Genomic DNA, 24,966 nt, shown 5'->3' on the forward strand with positions numbered 1-24,966 from the left:
AAGCTAGTTTGAAAGGCAAGAACTTCCTATCTCAACTATCAAAATAAAATCTATATCGCTTTGAGATTAACCATGTTTATTCACAACATACTTTTTTGTAGTTGCGAGAAAATATTTAGTGTGTAAGGGGTATTAACACATATTCATGCAAAAAAGTGCTGCGATTGTGGTGGTCACGATGTATTAAATACTGTCAAGCTGACAATTAATAGTGTCAACCGCATGCTAATTCCTGTTTACTGGCAGTCTATCGAGAAAAATATAAATATCAGTAATGTCTTGGTTGCAGGGAGGAATCCTAAACATTTCTTCCTTGTTTTATGTCGCTTTTCTGTTCTTTGTAAGTCAGTTGTGAATATGAACACAAGAAAACATGGATAAATTTGACACGTATACTCTCCTACTTCCGGCCGCACAGTGAGTTTCTCTCGCGAGATTGATGCAGTTGTGGCTGGGAAAAGTTAGGTTGAACTCTTCCGATCCGAGAGGGAAGACGTCATCGCATCAACTCCCGCATCTGTCAACAGCGATTGGTGTTGTCTTTGAGCAGCAACGTAGAGTTGATAGTTTTGCAGAAGTTTGTACAACAATCTGTAAAGACCAATCCTGGCCAAGGTTTTCTGTTGCAATGGCAGTTACAATTACAATCGCCAACTTAGTACATTTCTTGGAGAAGGTTCAGCTCAAATCCCAGAGGTTCCCTCTGTTCTAACAGACTTTGGGAGTTGCAGGTTGGGGAAGAAAACGTAATGTTTTTGGTGAAGCCAAATTATTAGAAGATAATTACATAGCTATTGATGTATTACTAACTGTCATTTACAACCTTTATTGATATTAGCAACTTTTACATTGGAAAAAAATCTTGTTCGCCTGAATCGTAAAGAATAGATTATGAAGCAGTTTAACGGTATGCTTCGTTCTGGATTAATACATGACATTTCGCATATCATTACTGGAACATGAGCATTAAATATGTGCATTGGGGGCATGCAAAACTGAGCTTTACACTGTATTTAAAGTTTAAGCTTTTGCTGCCTTCTAGTGGACATCAATTAAATACAATTAGCACTTTTCACTGGTGTGGTGAATGCAGAAGTCGAAACATGTCAAATATCGGCCCGTCAATATATGTAGACTTTATCTATGATAATCATTTGCTATCTACAAAATTGAGGGAGTTGCACCATATGTGAGAGATGTGATTTATGGACTTTGGACTTCTCTGTTTCAAAATCTTTGGCTGCCCTACAGCTATTTCCAAACACAGTGATACTTACGCCTCCCTCTTTAAATCACTTATGCTCTGTGATGATCTTAAATCGACAATAAATTTGATTTTTTCAACAAATTTGATGAACAGTAAAATGAGATTGTATCAGTTCTATAATTTTTGAGGGAAACTTTTTGTGGTTTGTGATTTGTTTAGTCTTGTGTCAAGACAAATATCTTCTGTTACACTTCTGTTATTTACTGTATCAGCATAGAATAAGCATGTATTGGCCTCCCCTTAAGACATAGAAATGCAAGTAACAGAGATCTTCAATGTACACTTTTCACCCTAATTCTGATAAGACATTAAACGAGCTACAGTGAAATGAAGCCTGTAACCTTTCCAAAAAAAAAAAAAGATATATCAGATTCTCGAGCTGGGGGACTGCTGGCTTTTCTAGTTTGGGAAATGCATTTGGGGTACATAGACAAAATTAGACATATTCCTTTGTTGTTGTTCTTCTTTTTTATTTTGATTTTGATTAACAAAAAAGAAAAAAAAAAAACCAGACTATTAAGAGATTAAAATCTATATTTCTTTTCCTGCACTATGGATCAGGAGGGGCCTAGAGCCAGTCACAGCTGACATTCGGCACGAGGCGGATGTGTAACCCGGTCCTTCTCGGAGATATACAACCATTGTCATCCACAGAAAATAAACAAATTAGGTGATCAGCCTTTGCAGTTTTGCTTGTCTGACTGTTTTTAATGCAATGTATTTAGTCCGCTGCAGCATCTCTCAGCTTTCACTCAGTCAAGATGTTGTTCCTCCTTGAGTGTTGAGAGTTGCTCTATGTGGGAACAAGGTCCTTTGAAGAGAAAAAGTGTAAGGCATAGCCTTTATCTGATTTGAGATACAGTAGCATTGTGGACACCTGCTCTCTCTGTAGATATTGATGACTTGTAACCTTTAAAAACGAGTTATTGCTTTTCATTTCTTTATTATCCAACATATTAAATATGTAAAACATGCTTATTAAAATTATATTTCCCTTATGGACAACAAACATTACTATTAGTCAATGGGAACACCGAAATAATTTAATACAACCATTTCAAAAATAAACCAAAAATGGTGCACTATGTCTATGCAGACCGTAAACCTTATTTTTTTTACGTATAGCAATGCAACTATTAAAAGTGGTGGCAAAAATTTTGAATCTTGAACTTTTGAATCAGTAACATATAGTGTAAAAATCACATTTTTTGTCTGAAAGCAGAAGCCGTCGTTTTTCCTTTTTTAAATTAAATTACGACATAATGATAAGTAGCCAATTAAAATAATTTCAAATTAGCAAAATAAATAAATACTAATATAAACTAAACTTCAAAAACTAAAAAAATAATTGAGGAAGAAGCCTTTAATTGAGCAGCGGGCTACAAACTCTGGTCCAATCAAAGCGCAGAAGGGGCGGACCCTGTGCCCCGCCTTGTTTCAGTCACGTGATGCAAGCTTACGAAGATGGTGGAAGTTTCTGTTTCCTTGAAGTAAAAGCCCGAAAAAAACTAAGCGTCTTGTAGCACGAAGGCTTGAAGTTCACCACGGCCTTAGCCGTCTGACTTCGCAGATACCCTTCGGATCCGGGTAAGCGATTGGAGAAAAATAAACGCGACGTCTCTTAGATTTTTTTAAATTCTTTATCGCCATTGGACTTTGGGATTTCCAGCTTGCCATGATGATGACACAAGCTAGCACGCTATCAGTTAGCCGGGCTGGATGGAGACAGGCTAGAAGCACAAGTGGACAGCTGACATTCAACATGTCTTCAGGAACTCCTCATACCTCACTGCCACAGTAAATACACAGTACTGTCGTGTCAGAGTGGTTCTTATGCCACTCAGAACATTGACTTTAAAAGTTAGCATTAGCGCTTTATTCAAAGCTAATGATTGATCGATCTTATATTTATTAACGCTCTTTCAACTATGCCAATAAAGTAGTCGGGGTTGAAAGAGCGTTCACAAAAGAACGTTCGTATTGGTGTTGTTCATGTATGGATATGCCAGCTTCAACAGCCTGAGTTGTTTACCTTGCCTTGTTAATCCGCGTTTCTCATTCAAAGGTAACAAATTGCCACACTTAATGTCGATATATTGTAGGTGGAAACCAATAACCGCTCCGCCACTGTTAAAAGTTCTGTGCCGCCTAGCATTATCAGCTGAGATTACATCATAATTTCAGGCTCAAACTTGTCAGGCGAGTTGCACCTACTAGTTTCAAGAAATATTTGCTGTTAGTTTCTGCCTCTCCAGCCTGTTGCTGTCAAATTTAACAGGCCATCCCGTGGGTGTCATTGATTAGATGTACAATTGTTCCATTCTATGTAGTGTCACTTCCACCCAGTAAGCCAAAATAGTAGATCTGAGTGCCTACTTAAATGAATAGGGCTATAAGTAATATTGTCAATGTCACCTACATACGTTTAACCCTAAAGACATGTCCACTGGACCAGTATATTCAAGGCTAACTATTGTGGTTGCTGCAGATCATTTCTGTTTACAAGTGTTTTTTTTTTTTTTTTTTTTTACAATAACCAGTGAAATTATAGTCAAATATAAGCATGACAACTGGGAGAAAATCTGACCTGATATTTAGGCCTTAGTTATCAGTTAACAACAACTATGTTGTTACTTTTGTGTCTTCATGTCTGCCACCTTTTACCCCCAACACTGGCAGTACAATGTTGTAGTTGTCTGTTGATTCAATAGGGAGTTTGTTTTCATGCCTGTTTAGTTGGCGTCACCCTCAGTTTAGGCAAAATGTTATGACCATTAACAATGGCAGTACCTTCGGTGATATCTGTTTTTCTCAATTGTAATGGAGAAATTTATTGTTTTGTGCACTTTATGACTTTTGTTTTTAGTAGTAAAGATCCCATAGTCTGATGGACATTTTGTCCCTCAAGTTGTTAGTGTTGAATTTTCGATTACCATGCAAAATAATTTGTATCAATTGATATTTATGAAGTGCAAGTCATATTTTTTCCAAGTGCAAATTCAATACCTTTGAAGAACTTGCTGTAGAACTACTACGGATGTAGTCATTTGGGATCCTTCAAAATCATGTTCGCAACATTTTAGACATAGCTTCAGGGTGCAGTCCAAAGTATGACGCTGGTTTAAAATAAATAAATAAATGCTGGTCACTGTTGATTATAATATTCAAAGAACACCTGGTCACCCACCTTGCAGGACAACCCTGTCAGCAGCTGAAATGAATTATTGACAGAGACCAAAGCAGTCACCAACATGAAAGTTTATCCCAAAGCTCCTCGCTTTCTCCTATTCCACCATCTGCATACTGGACGAGACAGACATAGCACCTTTCATAATTCATTGGTCCATCAATGTAACAGACAAGATTCAAGGAGTTGTTTTGACATTTTCTTATCCTCTCTGATAGACAGTGAAGCAGCAATGTTGTCACTGTATCTGTAAGCTTTTCTGTATTTTAAAGACTGTCAAGCAAGAAATTTTACTTTTTATGTATAAACACATGAAAAGGTGTTCGATTTTTCTGACAATATATTTTTTGTAGATAGTCCTTGGTTTGTTCACAACACAGTTTAACATTTTGAGAAGCCATCATCTGCTTTCTTAATTACACAGTCTGCTCAAGATGTCTTGACTTTGACATCACAGTCTACAGTTAACCAGATTAAGTGTCTATAATTGTCTATGCTTGCCAGAGAACCTTCTCTAACAGCCTGATTTGATATTTTTTGCATACTGCTGATTTCGTTTTCAAGTTTTCATTTTGGTCCAAAAACTACCTATTGCACATATAGCACGTACCTTGAAGTAACCGCTTAGATATTTGACTAAGACTCTAGTCAAAGAACTTACTCTCAAAATGATTAGTGATACCCTGATAGACCAGCTACTGCTCTTTACAAGCATGACTCAAGGTGTGTCTGATCAAAAATATTGATGGGTGTATGCAGTTCTTGGGTTTGAAGATGTAGAGATAACAGTACGGTGTCTAATCAAAGCATTCACACAATACACCTATGCCTCATTTTGTGCATTGTTATAACCCCTAAAGATTGTGCAGTGTCAAGGTATCACTTAAAGGTTACTTGCTCATATGAGTTGGCGGTACTTACTCTATGGATTGAGTTCAAACTCTAATGCATAAAATATCACAGTGGTGAAATTTCTCCTCTGGGTTCTGGTGGTAAAAGTCCCTGAAAAGATAACCCTTTGCATGTTAAATGTTGTCTTTACTTCACTCTTCCTTAATAAGTAATTGTTTGGATGTTGGACAAAGTAGTATTTATGCAGTATTATTTCACACAGCTGGTCATGGAATACTGTAGGCAAAGCAAACTGTGTTGCAAATTCACTCTTTGTTGTTTATGTAGCACAGTAAATATGATGTTTTTGATTTCTCTTAAGAACATGAAAGAAGTTGAATTTAAATTTAAATGATGAGTGTATGTCTGACTTACCACTATGAAGTGAGTGCATCTTTGCATCTAATTAAAGAAAATTATGGTTATTGCTTTAAGTAGAGATCAAACTGAAATTTCAACTGTTCGTCAAGCTTAAAGTTACCAGATCATTCACTTATTCACTGTTGCACGAGCAATCAGATTGAACATTGCTATTTTTAAGCTGTCAATAGTTTACAGTGTTATACACTTGAGCTAAATATTTCTCTCAGTGCCACAAAGTTGCAGAAGAGGAAAGCCTCTTCGACATTGCTCTAATGATTTGCTGTCTTTGCTGCAGGCCTTCATCCCAGCTCTATGTCATGGCCAATGAAGTCACCAAGTCTGGGAGTACCAATGGTTATCCTATGAAAGCACAGCTACAAATCATTGGTAAGTCAAATTAATTTAGAGGCTCAATTACAAATATTGTGATTGTTTATTTCATAAGGTTAGGCTGCAGACTAATTAATTTCATTATATTTTTTTTATTTTGAATTTTGAGTTCCAATCAATATTCATGTTCATTGTACTACGGTAGTTATCACATTGTTAAATCCTTTTCTCAGACCCTCTCATTTTGTCCTGTATTGAATAAATCCTATAGGCCTTGTCCTTCACAGCACTTCTTTTTTGCCAACTAAGTGCCCTAACTCACTGTCTTCCTGGCTTTGGGAGGTTTAGTTCAGCTCATGCAAAGATGACCAAAGTGATGTTTCTAGTTTTGAAGCAAACCTAAACCATTTTAGCTTTTTGAATTATTTTCATTTTCAGCGCATCCAGCAAGGAAAGATGATGTTTGAAAGCCATTTAGAATATATTAATTCACTGGTCACTTTGTTAGGCACAACTTGCTTGGACCAGGTTGGAGACCCTTCTGCCTTAAGAACTGCGTTAATTCTTTGTGGCACAGAGTAATAAAGGTCCTCTTATCTCTGGCATTAAGGCAATTTCATTTGGAGAAATTCTGCTCACATGATATTTTCTCTTTTTCAGTCCATTCTCTATAAACCCCAGAGATTGTTGTATGTGGGGAAAATCCCAATAGGTAAACAGTTTTTGAAATGGTCAGGCCAGCCTCTCTGGCACTTATAACTATGTCACTTAAATCACCTATCTCTCCCATTCTAATGCTCAGTTTCAAATTCAGCAGGTCATATTGACCGTGTGAATATGCCAAAATACATTTAGTAGCTGCCCTGTGATTACTTGAGTAGCTATTTAGATTCATGAACAGTTAATCAGGTTAGTTAGTTAGTTAGTCCTCTTGCACAAGATGCGTAGAGCCAAATCAGGTGTATCTAATAAAATGGCCAAGGAGTGTATTTACCAGATCAAAATAAGGTTAATGACAGCACAATAACCAATGAGGAAATAAAACTGTCTGTAAAACTTTCTTTTTGTAAATGACTAGTCTCAGTTTCACATTACCCACTTAATACTGGCTCACTTTTAAACTGTACACATACTGGGGCATTTGGAAAGCTCAGTGCCATCAGTCATGTATTAGTCTTACCTGCACTTTTCACAGTCATTAACAACTATTGTTATGTGAAGGGCTGTGAGACTATAAAAAGGTTGCATTTGAATGTCCTGACTTGTGTGATTCTGCTATTATATAATGTTGTACATCATGAAGTTTCACAGATTGTGTACTTTTAGAAATGACATGCCTCAATTCGTCTGACATTCATGTCCTTTATTTCCTCTTTATTTCTTGTGTTTTTTCTAATGTCCAGTTGTTAGCTCTACTTACAGAGTTATGCTGTTTTCCACTGTAATTTTAATTTGTGAACTGAAATCTGAATTGTTTTTGCCTTGTATCTTTCAATCAAATCTCTCTGTCTCTAAAATGACAAACTATCTCCTGAACTACGTTTATTCTGTCTTCCGGGTTTAGTGCTGTCAGCAAAATTAAAAGAAAACAAGAAGAACTGGTTTGGCCCCAGTCCTTATGTGGAAGTGGCAGTCGACGGTCAGTCCAAGAAAACAGAGAAATGCAACAACACTCACAGCCCCAAATGGAAGCAACCTCTCACTGTGTGAGTCGATGTTAAGAAAAAATATTGCATTTGTGATTATCATAACCTTCCAATTTTGTGGCTCCTGTTAGAGTAGCTTTAATACCAGCTAGACATTTATCAAGGAGGTCGTAAATGCAAGGCTTTAATATTTTTCCTTCCTGCATTGTGGAATAAGTTTCACAGGTTTTAGTGATACCTTCAGTGTTTGAATAATTTTAGTTTTATAATTTGTCTGCTAAAGTTTGATATGAACGTCAATTAAAATTATAGTGTTGTGCTTTTTAGCTGACAGACTGCAGACATTAGGTAGCCATACATTATTCTGCACGAGCAGTACATGAAGGTTGTAGATAAAGTATCTAGATGCCACAATTTTGCCGCAAATACAAAGGCAAGACAATCATGCAAGACCAAATGTCTGGGAGGATCTATAAGCTCAGGATAATTGTTTATTTTTCATGTGTTTTAAATTGGTCTTACTGGCAAGTATAATGTCGCACAGTGGGGAGAAAATATGTATGAATAATTCAAAGGACCTTCCAATTCCAAACATTACTTTACAAATGCATATCTGCCTCTTACACATCGACACGTGTATGTCTTCTTAATTTTAGCTGCTTCGTGATCCTCCAGTCGGTCCAGTGACCCTCTTAATATAGAGTTCTTCTCATGTTTCACATGGGCCCAAGTTGAAATTCATTATAACAAGTGTGTCCTATAGAGTGTAACGAGTACTGAGCCCAACGAATGTCTTTTCCTGATGGTGCTGAAGGGAATTGCTAAACAACTACCATAGTGCCACTTGTTATCCCTGAATAGATTCCGAACTTCATTGTCTGTGGGTTGCTTTCATGTAAACACAAAGACTTGCTGCTCACGCAGCTGCCGTAGTTGAGGGGCTGCAAACTAACCCTGCTTTTACATTAATCTGCTAAATACATTTCTGAAAAGAGACAATGTGGTATAACACACATTAATGATTCTTTTTTACATTTGTAAATTGTGGCCAGGCAAGTAGATCAGATTCTGGTTGAAAAAGAGAGTGCTGAGAATGAAACTGTCTCTAAGGAAAAGTCGGGTGAGTCCCGACAGTTAAACCGTTGAGGGCTCTTTACATCTAATGCTCAGTCAGCAAGTGCAAGGCACAGCTTTTCTTTCTAGCCACTAAAAGTCTCCATGCATTCATTTGTTTGTCTCACCAGAATTGTGACTCCATTCAGCAAGCTGGTGTTTCGTGTATGGAGCCACCAGACCCTAAAGTCAGACATCTTGCTAGGCATTGCAACACTGGATCTCAGTGACACACTCAAATCTAACGACATGAAAAGTGAGTTAATGCTTTATACAGACGCTAAATATTTTTGTTCTCTTTCTGGCATTGCTGTAGCTACAACCTTTTTCAACTGGAAAGGCACAGAATGATATCAGTTAGCATATCTTGACTTTTTATCAATCTACAATCAGATTTGTTGTTAACTTGTCAGCAGGTGACCAGCTGTAGGACTTTGACTTTGATTTGGCTTCATGTTTATTTAAAGTTTAATATCTGTTAACCATTTATTGAAGAAAACTGTTTTCTTGATAAAGTGTTTTTTGCCTAACCAAAACCTTCAAATTTTCCAGTATTTGTGAAATTTATTACAGCTATAACAACACTTTCTGCTCAAATAATAAAGAAAATAGTTTCTGATCACTTAATTATTAACTGGGATTTTTTGGATAGTGACCTCGCATCTAATGTGTTTGATCATTCTAGTACATTTTGCAAATAACCCCCATATGATTACTATTTTTGAAGAGCAAAAAACATCAGCTAATTTATAAGGATATAATATTTGTACTCAAAAACATTGTTGTCTCCCCCCAACAATCTCGTTCGGTCAAGTCCAAGAAATAAATCTATAACAATTTTCTGTTTATATGCACTACAACAGCAAATTTGTAAGTTACAGTAGATGTACACACCTGTTGTTTTGCACTGATGTATGCAGCAGTTAGTTATGTTGCAAGGACTTGATGCGTGTTTGTGGGAAGTTTGTATCACATACAACTTAGTTTTTAATTGGACTATAAACAGACAAAATATAGCACTGAATAGCACTGAAAACCTAGTTTCCTTGTCCTTTTTTGTCTTCATAGCACATTTTACCAATTTATTCAGTCTGATGTTTAAGAAGAAAACATTTAGTCCCACAAGTTCATTTAGTCCTGCTTATCTACTGCTCGGTTTCGATCTGAAGGCTGGGTGAAATAATACTAGCATCATTTAAAGAAGTCAATGTCATTGTCATGATCTTCTGATATTACTCTTGTTGGGTTTTTTGTAGTCTCTGAGGTGGTGCAGACCATACAGCTGTGTGCTGACAGAGACCGATCAGATGTAGTGGGAGACCTGTCAGTCTGCTTGGATGGTATGACTGTTGACCCGGAGATGTTTGCCAAGGCGGAGGTTGACCATCAAAGTGAGTTAGAGTTTTTTAAAAAAAATCTGTCAATCGAGCTGTTATTCACATTTTTAATCTAAATGTAACTTTAAATTTTTACTATTCTAATTTTTAACAATTAACAGTCTGACAGATATGTTAGCAGTTAGGACGTTTATTTAGTTTAGTGAAATGAAGAAATCACATAATTTCATGTTTTCAAATGTGCTGATAGACTTGGCAAGAAGTTGAATGCCACATTGAAGGATAAATTTGTGGTAACTGTTTGATTGATCATCCCACGTAATTGATTTATACGCACACATATTAATATACATGCTCAAGTGAATGGGAGGTACGGTATGTAAGGGTTTGAGCAACTGAAATTGTCTGGCATTTTCAAATGTAAGGTATTATACATGACCCTTAGAGGGTTTGTGCTGTTTGCAGTCTAACGGACAACCTCCCTTGACTGACCAAATGACTGTTCCTTTCTTTGAATAGAAAACTGCCGGTAAAATGTGTGATGAGAATGTTAGCACATTTTCTGCAGAGGAACTGAAAGAGAGGTTGTCAGCTGCATTGATTAAGAATTGCTTTTTGATGGTCCATTTGTTGTATTTTCAGACAGTTTGGGTTTTGGAATTGTGTAACATTTTTGTATTTTTTTTTTCTTTCTTCAGATAAAACAAATGGGGAATCACAACATAATGGGGATTATGCCTCAAGGTATGCTCCCATTCCCATCTCGTTTCAAGCTTCATTAACTTTACTTATGTGCTCTGTCTTATTCCTGGTCTATTCATTTTATCACTCCCTTTTCTATCAGGAGGAGTAGAGACAGTTCTCCTGTGGTGGATGGCATAGAGCAACGGTCATCTCCAAGTGGCCGAAGGTCGGTCAACAGCACAGGATCTCCGTCAGTGTCATCAGGGGTCACACGGCCCTTGCGACCACCCAGACCCTCAAGACCCCCTCCTCCAACTCCACGCAGACCCACCTCTTCTCCAGGTTAGATAGTTTTTGAAAGTCTGTTCTTGTGTCATCTAAACACTTCTAAATAAATATGAGTGAAAGAAGTCATGAAAGAAACAAAGGTCAAGTGTTCTCTCTACACTGTGTGCCTGGTCATAATCTAATAAATGTCAAACATTAACCTCCGGGCCAAACCAACAGAACTTGCTGGACATGACTTTTCTTTGCGACAACCCGAGGGGCAAATATTCTGTTATAGATTGGTCTTAAATGAAATGATCACATTACTGTTCAAAGCTGTGCAAAGCTCATCAGTCAGTCTTATACAGGTAACGTTGTCTTCGTTTCATGCTATTTCCAAAAGCAGTGAAAGGCTTGGGCACTGCCAGAATGACGGAGCTGAAGCAAAATAATCTAAATAATGTCCTGAAAGTTCCCAACATTGTTATTGCAGTCCTGATCCAACCAACCTACCTCACCTCTCACATTCATGTCTGGTTATTTTCCCAGTATCATCCAACAGCAGCTCTGCACCTGCCGATAGCAGTGATGGTCAGTCAGGTTCAGACACACCTGTGCGAACATTAGGACCCTCATCCCATCCCGTCACAGGACCCTCATCAACTCCAGAATCCAGCCCTTTGGCAAGTGCAGACAGGAGTTCCCCATCAGTGCCCAGCACTGGATCTACAACAGTTCGACAACCAGCCTACTGCATCAATTCCACTGTAACGCCGAGGGTACCTACAGTCAATGCTGGACCATTGCCCCCAGGGTTTGTTCTCATTTTGTTTTCTTTTCTCTATGGTGTAATATATCACTATAAATCAGTTTTACTTTTGACACAGGTAATAGGAAACTTTGATTCAGTCACCTAAATTATCCTGAATATTTAGAAAGCATAGCATCTGGTAAAGCAACTGATATATATTCTTTACAAGATGATTTGAGATAATTTAACAGAACAGAAAAAGGCTCTATATTTTTTAAAATTTAAATTTTCAGTCATCATTTTCAATGTTTTACATTCAAAATGTTATATTTAATCATTATAATTAAAACATGTATTAAACTTATCCCTACCTCAATTTGGGTGAATTAATAATTTCAGCATAATTTCTGACACCAAGAGCCTTAAGGACTTAAAAAAAGAGATTAATTTAGTAGGATATTTTGAAGGGAGAGAGTCTTGATATTGAGTCATACACCAGACTCTGGGATATCTGAATATTGTTTTTTTTAACTCAGCAGTCTTGCAAGTTAGAATTAACTACAGGAAATATTATGAATTATATTATATTACTAATTCTGCTGTCTTACACTTGACTGATACTGTAGATTGCTATCAACATGCTGTTGCAGGGCATGATGAATTGTAAAATGCTGAGTAGCATATACCTGATTTCGGGGGAAATCACACTGTAAGAATTCTTCACGATATTTTTTTTTCCTATATCTACCCTCTTTTTCTCAAAACAACAGGTGACTATTCCAAGTCAGGTCAGAGATTAATTCTCGTACCAATTCACAATACAGCTATCTCATGACACTGCGTATAGACTCTTATACACACTCTAAAATTATAAAAAGGAAACCAACATTCCCCCACGAGCAAGCACTTGACAACAGCTGCCTTTTCCCAACACAAACCATGGCCAAATCGAGCTCAATGTGGCCAGACTTCCTGTTCCGACTGGTGTGAGTGTATGTGCGTGTTTGTTGGGGTAGAGCAACACGAATGGATCTATAACTACAGTTAAGCAACAATAAAATGGCAGTCATCAAGGCATTTATTTCCTTAAGACAGGAGTGTCAAACTCATTTTCCCCAAGGGCCACTTCCTAATGCTTGCCCTCAAAGGGCCACATGTCAAGGTAACATTGTAAATGTAACCTAATGTAAAATAAATGTAACTACTCCTTAATGTTAAATAACGCTGTATGTATTACTCATTCAAGTTTCATATGCATTTGCATAAATATAAAAAAAATATGTTTACTAGTTGCTCTGTTACAACATAAATTCTTTTATATTGTCAAGTTAAGAAACCCACATTACCTCATCAATCAATGATCAAACTATTAAGTGAATATAGAAAAATATTATCCAACACTACATTTGACATTAACTTTGTTCAAAACCTTTTTGTCACATTTTATTTACGGACTTCTACACTATATTAAAAATGTCCCATCGCATTGTGGTCCCATGCATAGCAACTAGATTCAACAGCTCCTCAGTGATATAACGGCCCGACTTAATGCCTCTAATAAAAATGGATAGTTGTGCTGTTTCTGTGTTGTCTGTGCTTTCATCAAGAGCTTATTAAAAAGCTATGTAGCTGAGTGTCTCTTCGGCCAGCTGTGTTGCCAGGTTTCCTGCTAGTTCCGTAACTCGATCTGTGATGGTGTTTCTTAATAAACTGACATAAACTGACAGGAACACACCTGCTTACAGATTTTCAGCATGCACTGCTTCAAAAAGGCACAATCTGCATACCACTTAGACGCTTGGCCGATTTCTTCAGCCACAATAAAGCTAGCTCGCACTGCTGCAGCACTGCTGCACTGTTGTTGCTTCCATGAATACATTCTGCTGCCATCGTAATTTTATGTTTGGTGTCAAAATGCCGACATCGATTGTACTCTTTGACAACCGACACTGCCTGATAACACAAAAGGGACACCATTTTTTTTGTCCTTGAAGCACAAAAATGTATTTGCCTTCCGGTCTTTCTTGAAACAGCCATCCATCTGCATCAACTTTTTTCTTCCTGGATATTTAGGAATCATTTGTATCTCTCAATACCACTCGTTGAAAATCGCATTGATGTTGATACACTGCAATCTAATGTTGGGAGGCCGTCACTTTGTGGGTAACATTATCGGCATGAATTGTCAGAAATGCTTGCTTTTGGCTTGTTTATTTTAAGATCTTCTTGTGGGCCTCATAAAATGATCTGACAGGCCACATTTGGCCCACGGGCCTTGAGTTTAACACATGTGCCCTAAGACTGACTGGGGGCTAAGTTAACCCACTGGTTTCATCAGGCTTCAGTGGTAATGCAACAGGGCACCATCTGCATAACCATGATATTAATGGAGTGCTCCCTGATAATATTACCCAAAGGAAACATATATATAGTAAGAATTACTTGTCTCAGCAAAGACCCTATTATAACAACAGTGCTTAGTGTGTTGCATACAAATCACACTTCATTTTCATGTACAAATTGAGATCTCTCCGAAAGATAGGACTTGAGCTATTCCAGTGCAGTTCTTATGCGAATCAAATGTTCTAGCCTTTTCAATAAGATGTGATGATTGGATGAGTGGCATCAAATGAGGCAATGAGATCTAATCTAATAATCTCAACCTGATGCATGTAGATGGCCCTTTGCAACTTTGACCAGCATAGTCTCAGTGCTGTGACACTGATATAGCCTGATTAGGAAGCTTTGAATAGCACACTGTTATGAAGAAAGTCACCTAACAGATTTGCAACCACTCCCAAGAATCTTAGAGAAGTATGAGGTTAGAAATAGGTTTATAGTTTGCTATAACATTAACAAGAAGTTCTAAAAAGAAGAAACTAGACTTTGAGAATGATCAGTAGGTCCTAAAGCAGCGAAAGATCAGTTATAAGGCAAGCTTTTCATAACTAATTATTCATTTGTGAAGCCATAAAGAAGAGAGTGCATGGATGCTAGAAAATACTTCAGGAACTTCTCTTGAAGTTATTGTTGTTGGCGACTTGTATGGGGGACATTTAGACTTTGTTCACATTTTCAATTAAAATCCATAGTGTTCCAAAAGAATGCCATGAGTTTTTATTTTAGTTTTCTATTAAGTGTGTAAAAATTGTTTCTGGGTGAGAGTAGCTGAGTATGTTAACATTCAGATTGTATCAAAATATATCTTTAAATATTTTTTTAGTAATGTGAATCTCTGTCTATTTTGACATCTTCTCAAAGAATGTCTCCTGTGTTTTAAAATATTTAAATGACTGTGGTCATGTCCTCACTGCCTCAATTTTGCCTTTTATTTTAATTTAGGTGGGAGCAGAGGGTTGACCTTAGCGGTCGAGTGTATTTTGTGGATCATGTGGAAAAGAGAACATCGTGGGAGCGCCCTGAACCACTGCCTCCTGGGTAAAGACATGTCTTTTATTCGTTGTGTTTTTTCTTTTAAAATGGAACGAGAATATTTTAAATGTAACAGAAATGTACTTTATTTGTAGCGCATGAAAGTAAGTGATTGATTTTGTTTTTTGTGGTAGTTCGTCTCAGTAGCTGATGGCCACTGTTTATCTTTTTCATCAAATCTAGTGGAGATTACATCTGACCTTCATTAGATGTCAGTATAAATTCACAGGAGCCCTGCGGAAATGCAGCAGTGTAATCAGTAGTGTTAACAGAAGAATAATATGAATTGGCATAAGGGTAACAATTCAATGTTATCATTGAAAGAGAAATGTGACACCAAAGGACAAGTTGTAAATGCATATCCTCCTGATTTAACTTAGCGGGAAGCCACTGAGTATTGCCCTGGAGCAATAAGGAGTTCAACACTTCAATGGGTTACAGGGAGCCTGGGAATTGAACCTGGTACTTTTTCAGTTCCAAGATTACTTCTCTACCATCCGAACCAGACTGCCCCCAATCAATCCACAGTCTCTGTACATTCTGCACTATTCAAAACACTGCAAATGTCTGGGTATCAGAAATGTATGGAAAATGTTAAAACTAATTGTTCAGGCTATAAACAGGGCTATATTTCTTGGAAAGAAATCAATGTTGAATCAGCCAAACTCTGGATGAGAATTATACTCTATGCAAACTCAGGAAAATCGAATCAGTGATTAGATTTAAGATATATCCACATCTAAATGTTGCTATTGTGCACTTTACTATTTTCTGGCCATGCCCCTTTTGTCTGTAGCTGGGAGCGCCGTGTGGACCAGAGGGGGAGGGTTTATTTTGTTGACCACATCACGCGAACCACCACATGGCAGCGCCCCACAATGGAGACTGTACGTAATTACGAGCAGTGGCAGCACCAGCGCAGTCAGCTGCAGGGAGCCATGCAACAATTCAACCAGAGATTCATATTTGGGGTGAGATATTCTCTGTAGTCATTTGAATGCCGAGAGACAACAATAGCGTTAGAAAATGAACTGTATGCTTCTTTGGCTTTAATCACAATATCTTTTGTTTGTTCCTCCATCTGGTTTCCCTGCTGTCCTCATAATGTTCTTGTCATGTTCTGCAAAAGACAAAGTAACGAAATCGTGTTTCACAGAGAATAATTATGTTTTTTTTTCCATTTGTTTAATTGGTTCTCTTGGTGTTATAGTCACAAGACCAAGCATCAGCCACTCAGAATAAAGAGTTTGATCCTCTGGGTCCTCTTCCTCATGGATGGGGTAAGACCATTCAAGCTCTGATTGTGCGATACCCACTTTATACTGTACACAATTTTACCCACACCAAGTGTCTAATGTCTCAAACATGTAATTTAAGAGCTTGGTTGTTTTGGGATCAACTCTGCTTTACGATGTTCTCCGTGTGTATACAATCTATAATGGAGTAACTGATTGCTCTGAGTAACTTGATGTTTTTTTACATGTATCTTTCAGAAAAGAGAACAGACAGTAATGGAAGATTTTATTTTGTTCATCACCCTACACGATCCACACAATGGGAGGACCCTCGAACACAAGGGTAAGGTTTTGTTTTTTGTTATTTTTTTGTTATATGTTTTAATCCATTTCAAAATCAGTGAGTAAAATGATGTCAGTCAAACGAGTGTGTATGATAGTAGCTGGATATATTAGATTAAAAATGTCTGCTCTGGAGTCACAGGCATCGACCCTTAAAAAATAAGTGTTTGATTTTTAATAATTTAATCTGTTTTTTAATATTCACCCGTAAGTATCAGTTTTAATGTTGGAATTTGATTAAAAAAATTATGTCAGCATTGTAAATCTTAAACAGACTTATTCATTTTCAAATTTACACAAACACAGCCCCTCTACTCTTCTTATTGCCAGTCTGTATTGTAAAAGGGATCCTAATCTTATTTGACTGACAGACTCTGCCACATTCGTTAACTGACCTTTCCTTGTATGTGATAGTTTGATTACTGTTTTGTTTTAGTGGCTTCAGAAATAATAAGAAATGTGATCTGGCCTTATTTGTAGGTTGCTAAATGAAAAGCCACTACCTGAAGGATGGGAGATGAGGTTCACTGTAGATGGCATTCCCTACTTTGTAGACCACAACAGGAGAACCACCACTTACATCGACCCACGCACTGGAAACTCATCACTGTATGTGACCTCCAGTTTTTCTTCTGAAGTGAATGTGATAAAACAGGAGAGGGTTCCTTGCCAGATTGCCAGTGTTTCTGGTGTCCCTTGGTTGGCACTAAATACTGATAAGCAGCTAATGGGCTTCAGTTTCAAATAGCTTAATATTTAAAAGATTTTGTTTTGGAACTGAATACATTTTTATTTGGAGTACTTCACCAGGCTGCTGTAATCTAGCAGGTTGTTCATAGTTTTTAGTTTTTGTCACTTGAGCCACTGCTTTTGAAGCCCTCTCTATTTTCTATAATCTGTGACTTCTCACTGAAATGACTCATGTATCATGTTGTCTTTTACATGTGCTGGCATTCTCAGGTTTAACACCTCAGCTGACTCCCGTTGACTATTTGTGAGCATTACATCACATGATGCGTATGGCCTTATTTTTGTCTTTGTCTACACACTACTGGAAAATCCAGTTTGAAGCAATTGTAAGAGTCTGAAGTGATACAAGTGGTTCAGTTATTGTTGAGTGTGTTTTAATGACTCAAGTTTTGTGTGCTATATTACTTTTGCACCAGTTCGCACAAAAGAATGCTATAAACTACAAAATAAATCATCCCTGCACATTAATTTGTGCTCTTAAAATGAGGCTAATGGGACAAATTGGATAGTGTAGGACATTGACAACAACTCTACTGTGTACTGTGTGAAATATTTTGGTTTTTTTTTAACTCTTTATTTGCTTTTATTGTTCTTCTTTTCCTATCGGCTTTTCCTATTAGGGGGTCACCACAGTAAACCAACCTCCATCAAACCCTACTGTCTGTATCTTCCTGTCTCACACTACCTAACTTCATATCTCTTCTCAGTACACCTATAAATCTTCTTTTTGGTCTTCCTCTCGACCTCCTGCCTGGCAGCTCAAATTCCAGGATCCTTCTACCAATATACTCAATGTCTCTCCTCCGTTAATGACCAAACCATCTCAGTCTGGCTTCTCTGACCTTCTCTCCCAAACATCTAACATGTGCTGTCCTTCTCCAACTCTGCCTCCTATCTTTTCGTCATTGTCACTGTATCTCGACCATACAGCATCGCTGGTCTCACCGCTGTCCTGTACACCTTTCCATTCATTCCGGCTAATAATCTTCTATCACGTAGTACCCCTGACACAACTTGCTTAAACCCTTTGTTTTTATATTTTTTCTACACTTTCTGTTGTTCTGGACTGTTGAGCCTAAGTACTCGAAATCCTCCAACTTCTCGATCTCCACTCCCTTTAGCCTCACCATTCCACTCGGGTTCCTCTCATTCACACACATATATTCTGTCTTGCTGTGAGTAGCCTTCATTCCTCTCCTTTCCAGAGCATAACTCTACCTCTTAAGATTTTCCTCAACCTGTTCCCTGCTCTCACTACAGATCATAATTTCATCTGAAAACATCATGGTCCATTGAGATTCCTGTCTAACCTCATCTGTCAGCTTGTCCATCACCACTGCAAACAGGAGGGGGCTCACGGCAGATCCCTGATGAAGCGCCACCTTCACCTTGAACTTCTCTGTTACATCCAGCAGCACACCTCACTTCTATTTCTCAGCTAGCATACATGTCCTGCACCAGGCTAACGTACTTCTCTGCCTCTCCAAGACCTTTCCATACAATACCGGACTTCCTCTCTCGGCTCCCTGTTGTATGCTTTTTCTAGGTCTACAAAAGCGCAATGCAGCTCCCTCTCTGTATATTTACCTCTATTGTTACACTTTTTACTAATTTCAATCTCTTGTCCCCGAACAGTGAAAATGGACCTCAGATCACATATGTTCGCGACTTCAAAGCCAAAGTGCAGTACTTCAGATTCTGGTGCCAGGTAACACTAACAACATTCACATTGAGTTTTTCCTATCATTGACAATTTTTGAAAGGGTTCTAAATGCAGAATGGTATAATTTTAAATGTTGGAAAAAAACACATTTCTTATTTATTTTCTTGTGTGTGTTTGATTTCTTGTCATGCTGCAATAAAAGTAATATATAGGTTTTGGTCATTTTTGTTACTTTTTCCTGCTAACTTTAAGGTCATTTTTCTGCTTATGATGTAGTTATATTATTGGATATTATCGTGCCTTATGCTATTTATTAACCAATGAATTTTTACATAGTATCATGATACTAAATCCATGTATGCATATGTATTTTGTATGAAATGTCGAGCCCTAGTGTATCATATTAATTCCTTTTTGATTAGAATTTTTGATCTTGTGATTTGTTGGTTCAAAGAGGGTATTTGATTGCAAACTGCTTACTTCTAGCAATTGTCAATGCCTCAACACATCAAGATCACAGTATCAAGGAAAACACTGTTTGAAGACTCCTTCCAGCAGGTAAAAGAACTGCACAAGTCACTGAAATCAACCATACCCTCTGCAGTCATCTGATTGGCTTTTCTTTGTGTACACAATCTTCCACCTCTGAATGATGACTTATGCTAATGTATTGACGTAGTTTTAGCTAGTGTGTTTTTCCTGTTCTGATTTTGAATGTAGTTTCAAAATTGGCACACAGTTCTCTGAACTTACTTTTAAAATGCAGTTATTAAAGAACTTACAACCATAAGTTCTTAATGTGCTTAAGTTTGCTGATAAATCAAGAACTTTAATTTGAATTCTTAATCAGCTTAATACGTGTTACTTCAGATAGTTTTCATATGAAATAAACATAGTATTATTTATTGCTAAATGATCATAACTACATTAATCACAATTAAATGGAATATATATTTGTCACTTTTGTACAACATGGTTAACATGGAGTGAGTTAGACAAATAGATTATTTATTTCATCATGGTAAACTGAAGTCATGTATTGTAAGTATCACTGGTACCACAATTATAAAAGTAATTAATGCATAATGCATAATTTACAAACCTTTTATTTTAGATCATGAGTTTTAACTCTCAGGATCTACGAAGGAGACTATGGATCATCTTCCCCGGGGAGGAAGGCCTTGACTATGGTGGAGTTGCCAGGTAAATAGACTTCAAAAATGAATGTTTTTGAATACCTGCTGTTGTAATTCTGTGCCTGTTGTAGCTGCATTGATTAGTTGATGTTCTTCAAAACTATCAGGTCAATGTAAAATCACGATTGTTGTTTCCCTTGGTTCAGCTTAATCATTCAATTTTTTGATAATCCCAACCCATGTAGAAGATTGCCCCCTCTCTTCAGGACATGTTGAAGATTCTGATCACTGAAGTAGTACATTAAAAACCATGGCTATCTGTTGTATACTGTATATGTGTTACACTTGTTTGGCATAATTCAAAGTAAAATTTACTTCCAATGCCATTCATTTGTGTTTATAGGCAATTGAAATAGAATATACAGATACATAAAGCTTAAGCGGTCTATACTGACTAGATCCAAAATCTCTCTTGTCATCCTAGATTAATTTCTCATTGAAGTGGGTTGGGTTGGAATCTGCTGATTTTAAGGACACCATTGATAATGATTTATAGAAATTATTGAAAAAAATCATTTGCTATATTCTTTTTCTTTAATACTACAAATATTACTTTGAGTATCCCACAAGTGATAGACTAGCTATATTTTCTTTTTGTTTGTTTTCTAGATTTTTCAGATATGTCAAGTCTCTTTTTACTTTCTTTCAGGGAGTGGTTCTTCCTGCTGTCCCATGAGGTTTTGAACCCCATGTACTGTCTGTTTGAATATGCTGGCAAAGATAATTACTGTCTCCAGATCAATCCAGCCTCGTATATTAACCCTGACCACCTCAAGTATTTCAAGTTCATTGGACGCTTCATTGCCATGGTTAGCCATTTGATCTCACTTGGGACTTTTACTTCATCAGTACACAAAAATGAATCATTTTTGTTTACTTGTTCTTTGATTCTAAACAAAAAAACTCTTTGCCTCTGTTTGTTTTCAATTCTCAGGCTCTTTTCCATGGCAAATTCATTGACACTGGTTTTTCCCTGCCATTTTACAAACGCATCCTGAACAAGCCTCTGGCCCTTAAAGACTTGGAGTCAATTGACCCAGAGTTCTACAACTCCCTAATATGGATCAAGTAAGTACATAGTAAATAAAGCACATGTTAAAGCCTGCCATATGTTTAATTCTCTTGTGACTAAAAGTCAGACTGACTGCCATATAGTAATAGTATAGTATAGTAATTTTATAGTAATAGCAGTCTGTTTAATAATTGAAATTCTTTTCAAAGAGTCTTCAGGGAGAAGAAATACTTCAGTTGTTATGTTAAATGTATGACCTTCAGTTTGGTGTCTCTTTAAAGGCAAACATCTAAGTAGCAAATACTATGCTGTAGTTAATTGCCAGGATTTTTCTCCTGAGCCTGTATGTTATAAGAAACAATGCCTTGCTAATAGAAAGAAATAATGCTTTTTTTTGTCTCCCACTATGATAATTTAAAGAATGGTCAATTTTTGTTCAAGACACATATTACAGCGGTGCAGTGACCGTCTTTGACCCTCTTTAGGGATAACAACATAGAAGAATGTGGGCTGGAAATGTTTTTCTCTGTGGACAAAGAAATCCTGGGAGAAATCACTACCCATGACCTGAAACCTGGAGGTGGAGACATCCAGGTGACTGAGGAAAACAAAGAAGAGTACATCAGGTGAGTTTTTCCTGATAAGCATTAGAATCAGCTTTATTGGCCAGTTATGTTTGCACGCACAAGATATTTGGCATAGTTTCATTTTGTTAAGTATTTCAACATCAGTGATTGTTTGGGCAGTTAGGTTGATAGATTTTTGAAATTATTGACGCTCATGGTTTTCAGTCAGATTGTATTAGTATCACTTTGAAGTTTCCCCAAATGGGGTCTTAAGTGTGTTTTATCTTGCAGATTGGTAGCTGAGTGGAGACTGTCCCGAGGTGTGGAAGAGCAAACACAAGCATTTTTTGAAGGCTTTAATGAAGTTCTACCCCAGCAGTACCTGCAGTATTTTGATGCCAAAGAGCTTGAGGTACAGCTGAACAGACTATCATTGGATATATTTGTCTGACCTCTGCATTGCAAATGATGCCCTTGAAACACATTTGAACTGAAATTCTTAGTTTCACAGTTATGTGTAATGAAAATCAATTGAATTCCAGGTGATGCTGTGTGGGATGCAGGAGATTGACCTTGCAGACTGGCAGAGACATACCATATACAGACACTACGCTCGCAGCAGCAAACAAATCGTCTGGTTCTGGCAGGTTAGGGTGATGGACTGAATTTCTACTTATTTTACTTAATTATGATATTTTGAGACAAATATGAAAAAGAGAGGACACAAGATAATTCTTTTTATTTTTCAAGAGTACATGAATTTCAGATTAAAGTGTGTAGTTCTAAAGATACTTATCTTTTAAACGATACAGCTAAGCGCATTGTATGTAGCTCAATGGTAGAGTGCATGCTTCACAGGTATCAGCTCTTGGGTTCAATCCCTGGCATCTCCATTGTAAGTTTCTTTGGATAAAAGCGCTGCCAAATGACTGTAATGTAATGTCTTATCCGATACCTAGCTGTCGGCTTGGATAAAATGAACATTCGGTGTTTGAATTTCATCCACCTTTTTCTTGCAGTTCATTAAAGAGATGGACAACGAGAAGAGGATGAGATTGCTGCAGTTTGTCACCGGCACCTGTCGCCTGCCTGTTGGAGGTTTTGCTGACCTCATGGGTAATAATTACGGCTGTATTTTGTGGCTGTTTTAAAGTTCAAGCAGCCTTGGTAGCCACATCGTTGCTACCCTCTTGTGGTTTGATTCCTGGCCTTCCTGTACATGTTTGCTCTATCGCTGACTTTCAAACACCAATGAATGTAACTTTAGAACAGGCCCTGAATATTCAAATTAACTTTAGAGACTCCGGATATTTAACTAATGTAGAAAGAGACGCACCTTTATTTTTCCAAAATGTTCAAGAAAAATAATAATGATAATGTATTAAAAATTCAATATATAGTCATCTGTATTCTTGACTGTATCAGCCTGAAATATGTTACCTCTTCATCAGTACATTCAAATGGAATTTTTCAGTGAGCTGATCTGAAAATGATATGAAAGTTATATGAGTCAGTTCACTGTAATTACTTTATTTTTCAGGAAGCAATGGTCCCCAGAAGTTCTGTATTGAGAAAGTGGGAAAAGAAAACTGGCTTCCCAGAAGCCACACATGGTGAGTTTCTAACTTGCAGAGATTCACTCTGAAGGGGTCTGTCTGTTCAGTGCACTGAGGTCTAGAAATAAAATTAAATGAGGATATGTAATGAAGGGAATGTAGTTGAGGTCTTCTGTCCCATTTAATGAATGGATTGTTTGCTTGGTTAATCGATACAATTTGAAAAACATTGTTCACAACTTGATACAGGACAGCATCTGGTTTAGGAAATTAGTAATTTTTCCAGGTATTGATATTTTCATTATTAATATGTCTGCTTTTTGTTTTCTGGATTAATCAACTAGTTTTAGTTTATTGGATGATGGGAAAATCTCCATTGATGTCCAGACAGCAGTGTCCACAGTTAATGTATCAATATATTCAAATGAGCACAGATCTTTTTTTTTTCCTCTTCAAAGTAAAAAATAGTGTCAATTCTACCTATCAGAATAATGACAGATCAATTTTAATAAGTAATTTAAAAAGAGATTAATTAAAAAAGAATGACAAGTAAATAGTTGACTAAATATCTAACCCTCTAGCAAGCAAAGTAATCTATACTGACTGTTATTCCATATCTAGCTCTGCGTTCCAGGGCAGACTGTTGTTTTAGTAAGGGTTTAATACCTATAAACAATAAACATTAGAGAAGAATAGTGCATGCAGAAAATCATAATTTTTATTATCCCTCCACAGCTTCAACAGGCTGGACTTGCCACCCTACAAGAGCTATGAGCAGCTGAAGGAGAAGCTAATGTTTGCCATTGAAGAGACGGAGGGCTTTGGCCAGGAATAAGAAAAAAAAAAAAAAAAAAAACTTGCAGAAATTTGGACCATTGTTCATTCAAATCAGGGAGCCTCTTCATAGTAGGCCAGTTCTTCATGCACGCACCTTTCGGTACAAGACTGATGGCTGCATGTTCATAGGAAGGAGTTGGCATCAACCATGCGTACCATTTTCACGTCAACTCCTGACCATGTAGTGTTCTGTACCTCAGAATGTGCACCAAAATATGCATGGGATCCTTAAATCTCCCCCACTGTAACATTTGTATCACAGGGATGCAAAATGTTTTTGTCCTTCCCACATGGATAGCAGGCGACAGGGTCTCCTGAGAGTGGGTCCAGGAAGCAGTTCTCACCACTGTTTCAACAGTCATGTCTTGTCTTTTGTGGCTCTGCTTTAAATCATCAGCTAAAAGTCAACGTTTTAAATTTAAGGCCACATTGAAAGTTCAATGTTGCACAAAATGCTGCTCTAAATTATACTGCTTTAACCATCACCATAAGATTGTCACCCAAATGTTTTTTCTTGTCTCCTCAAAACTAATGTACTAAA

The 24,966-nt window shown here is 37.3% G+C and overlaps 1 protein-coding gene across 1 annotated transcript; it reads left to right on the plus strand.

Annotated features, from left to right (window-relative positions):
- Positions 1 to 2,705: 2,705 nt before the first annotated feature.
- On the plus strand, positions 2,706 to 24,576 carry itchb (itchy E3 ubiquitin protein ligase b). Its single transcript, XM_086159374.1, has 24 exons — positions 2,706 to 2,854; positions 6,004 to 6,095; positions 7,603 to 7,744; positions 8,929 to 9,053; positions 10,054 to 10,188; positions 10,833 to 10,878; positions 10,979 to 11,160; positions 11,635 to 11,899; positions 15,179 to 15,274; positions 16,065 to 16,239; positions 16,479 to 16,548; positions 16,762 to 16,846; positions 17,326 to 17,454; positions 19,231 to 19,303; positions 19,745 to 19,816; positions 20,373 to 20,461; positions 21,104 to 21,263; positions 21,389 to 21,522; positions 21,952 to 22,092; positions 22,324 to 22,444; positions 22,575 to 22,679; positions 23,052 to 23,148; positions 23,573 to 23,645; positions 24,324 to 24,576. Exons 2-24 carry the CDS (start codon positions 6,026 to 6,028, stop codon positions 24,421 to 24,423), a joined length of 2,685 nt encoding a protein of 894 aa, XP_086015500.1. The 5' UTR covers positions 2,706 to 2,854; positions 6,004 to 6,025; the 3' UTR covers positions 24,424 to 24,576.
- Positions 24,577 to 24,966: the final 390 nt, after the last annotated feature.

This window comes from Fistularia commersonii, chromosome 14 (genome assembly GCF_037954325.1).
Source record: "Fistularia commersonii isolate RoL2024-O1a breed Wild chromosome 14, RoL_Fcom_v1.0, whole genome shotgun sequence".
In the NCBI taxonomy this organism is placed as follows: domain Eukaryota; kingdom Metazoa; phylum Chordata; class Actinopteri; order Syngnathiformes; family Fistulariidae; genus Fistularia; species Fistularia commersonii.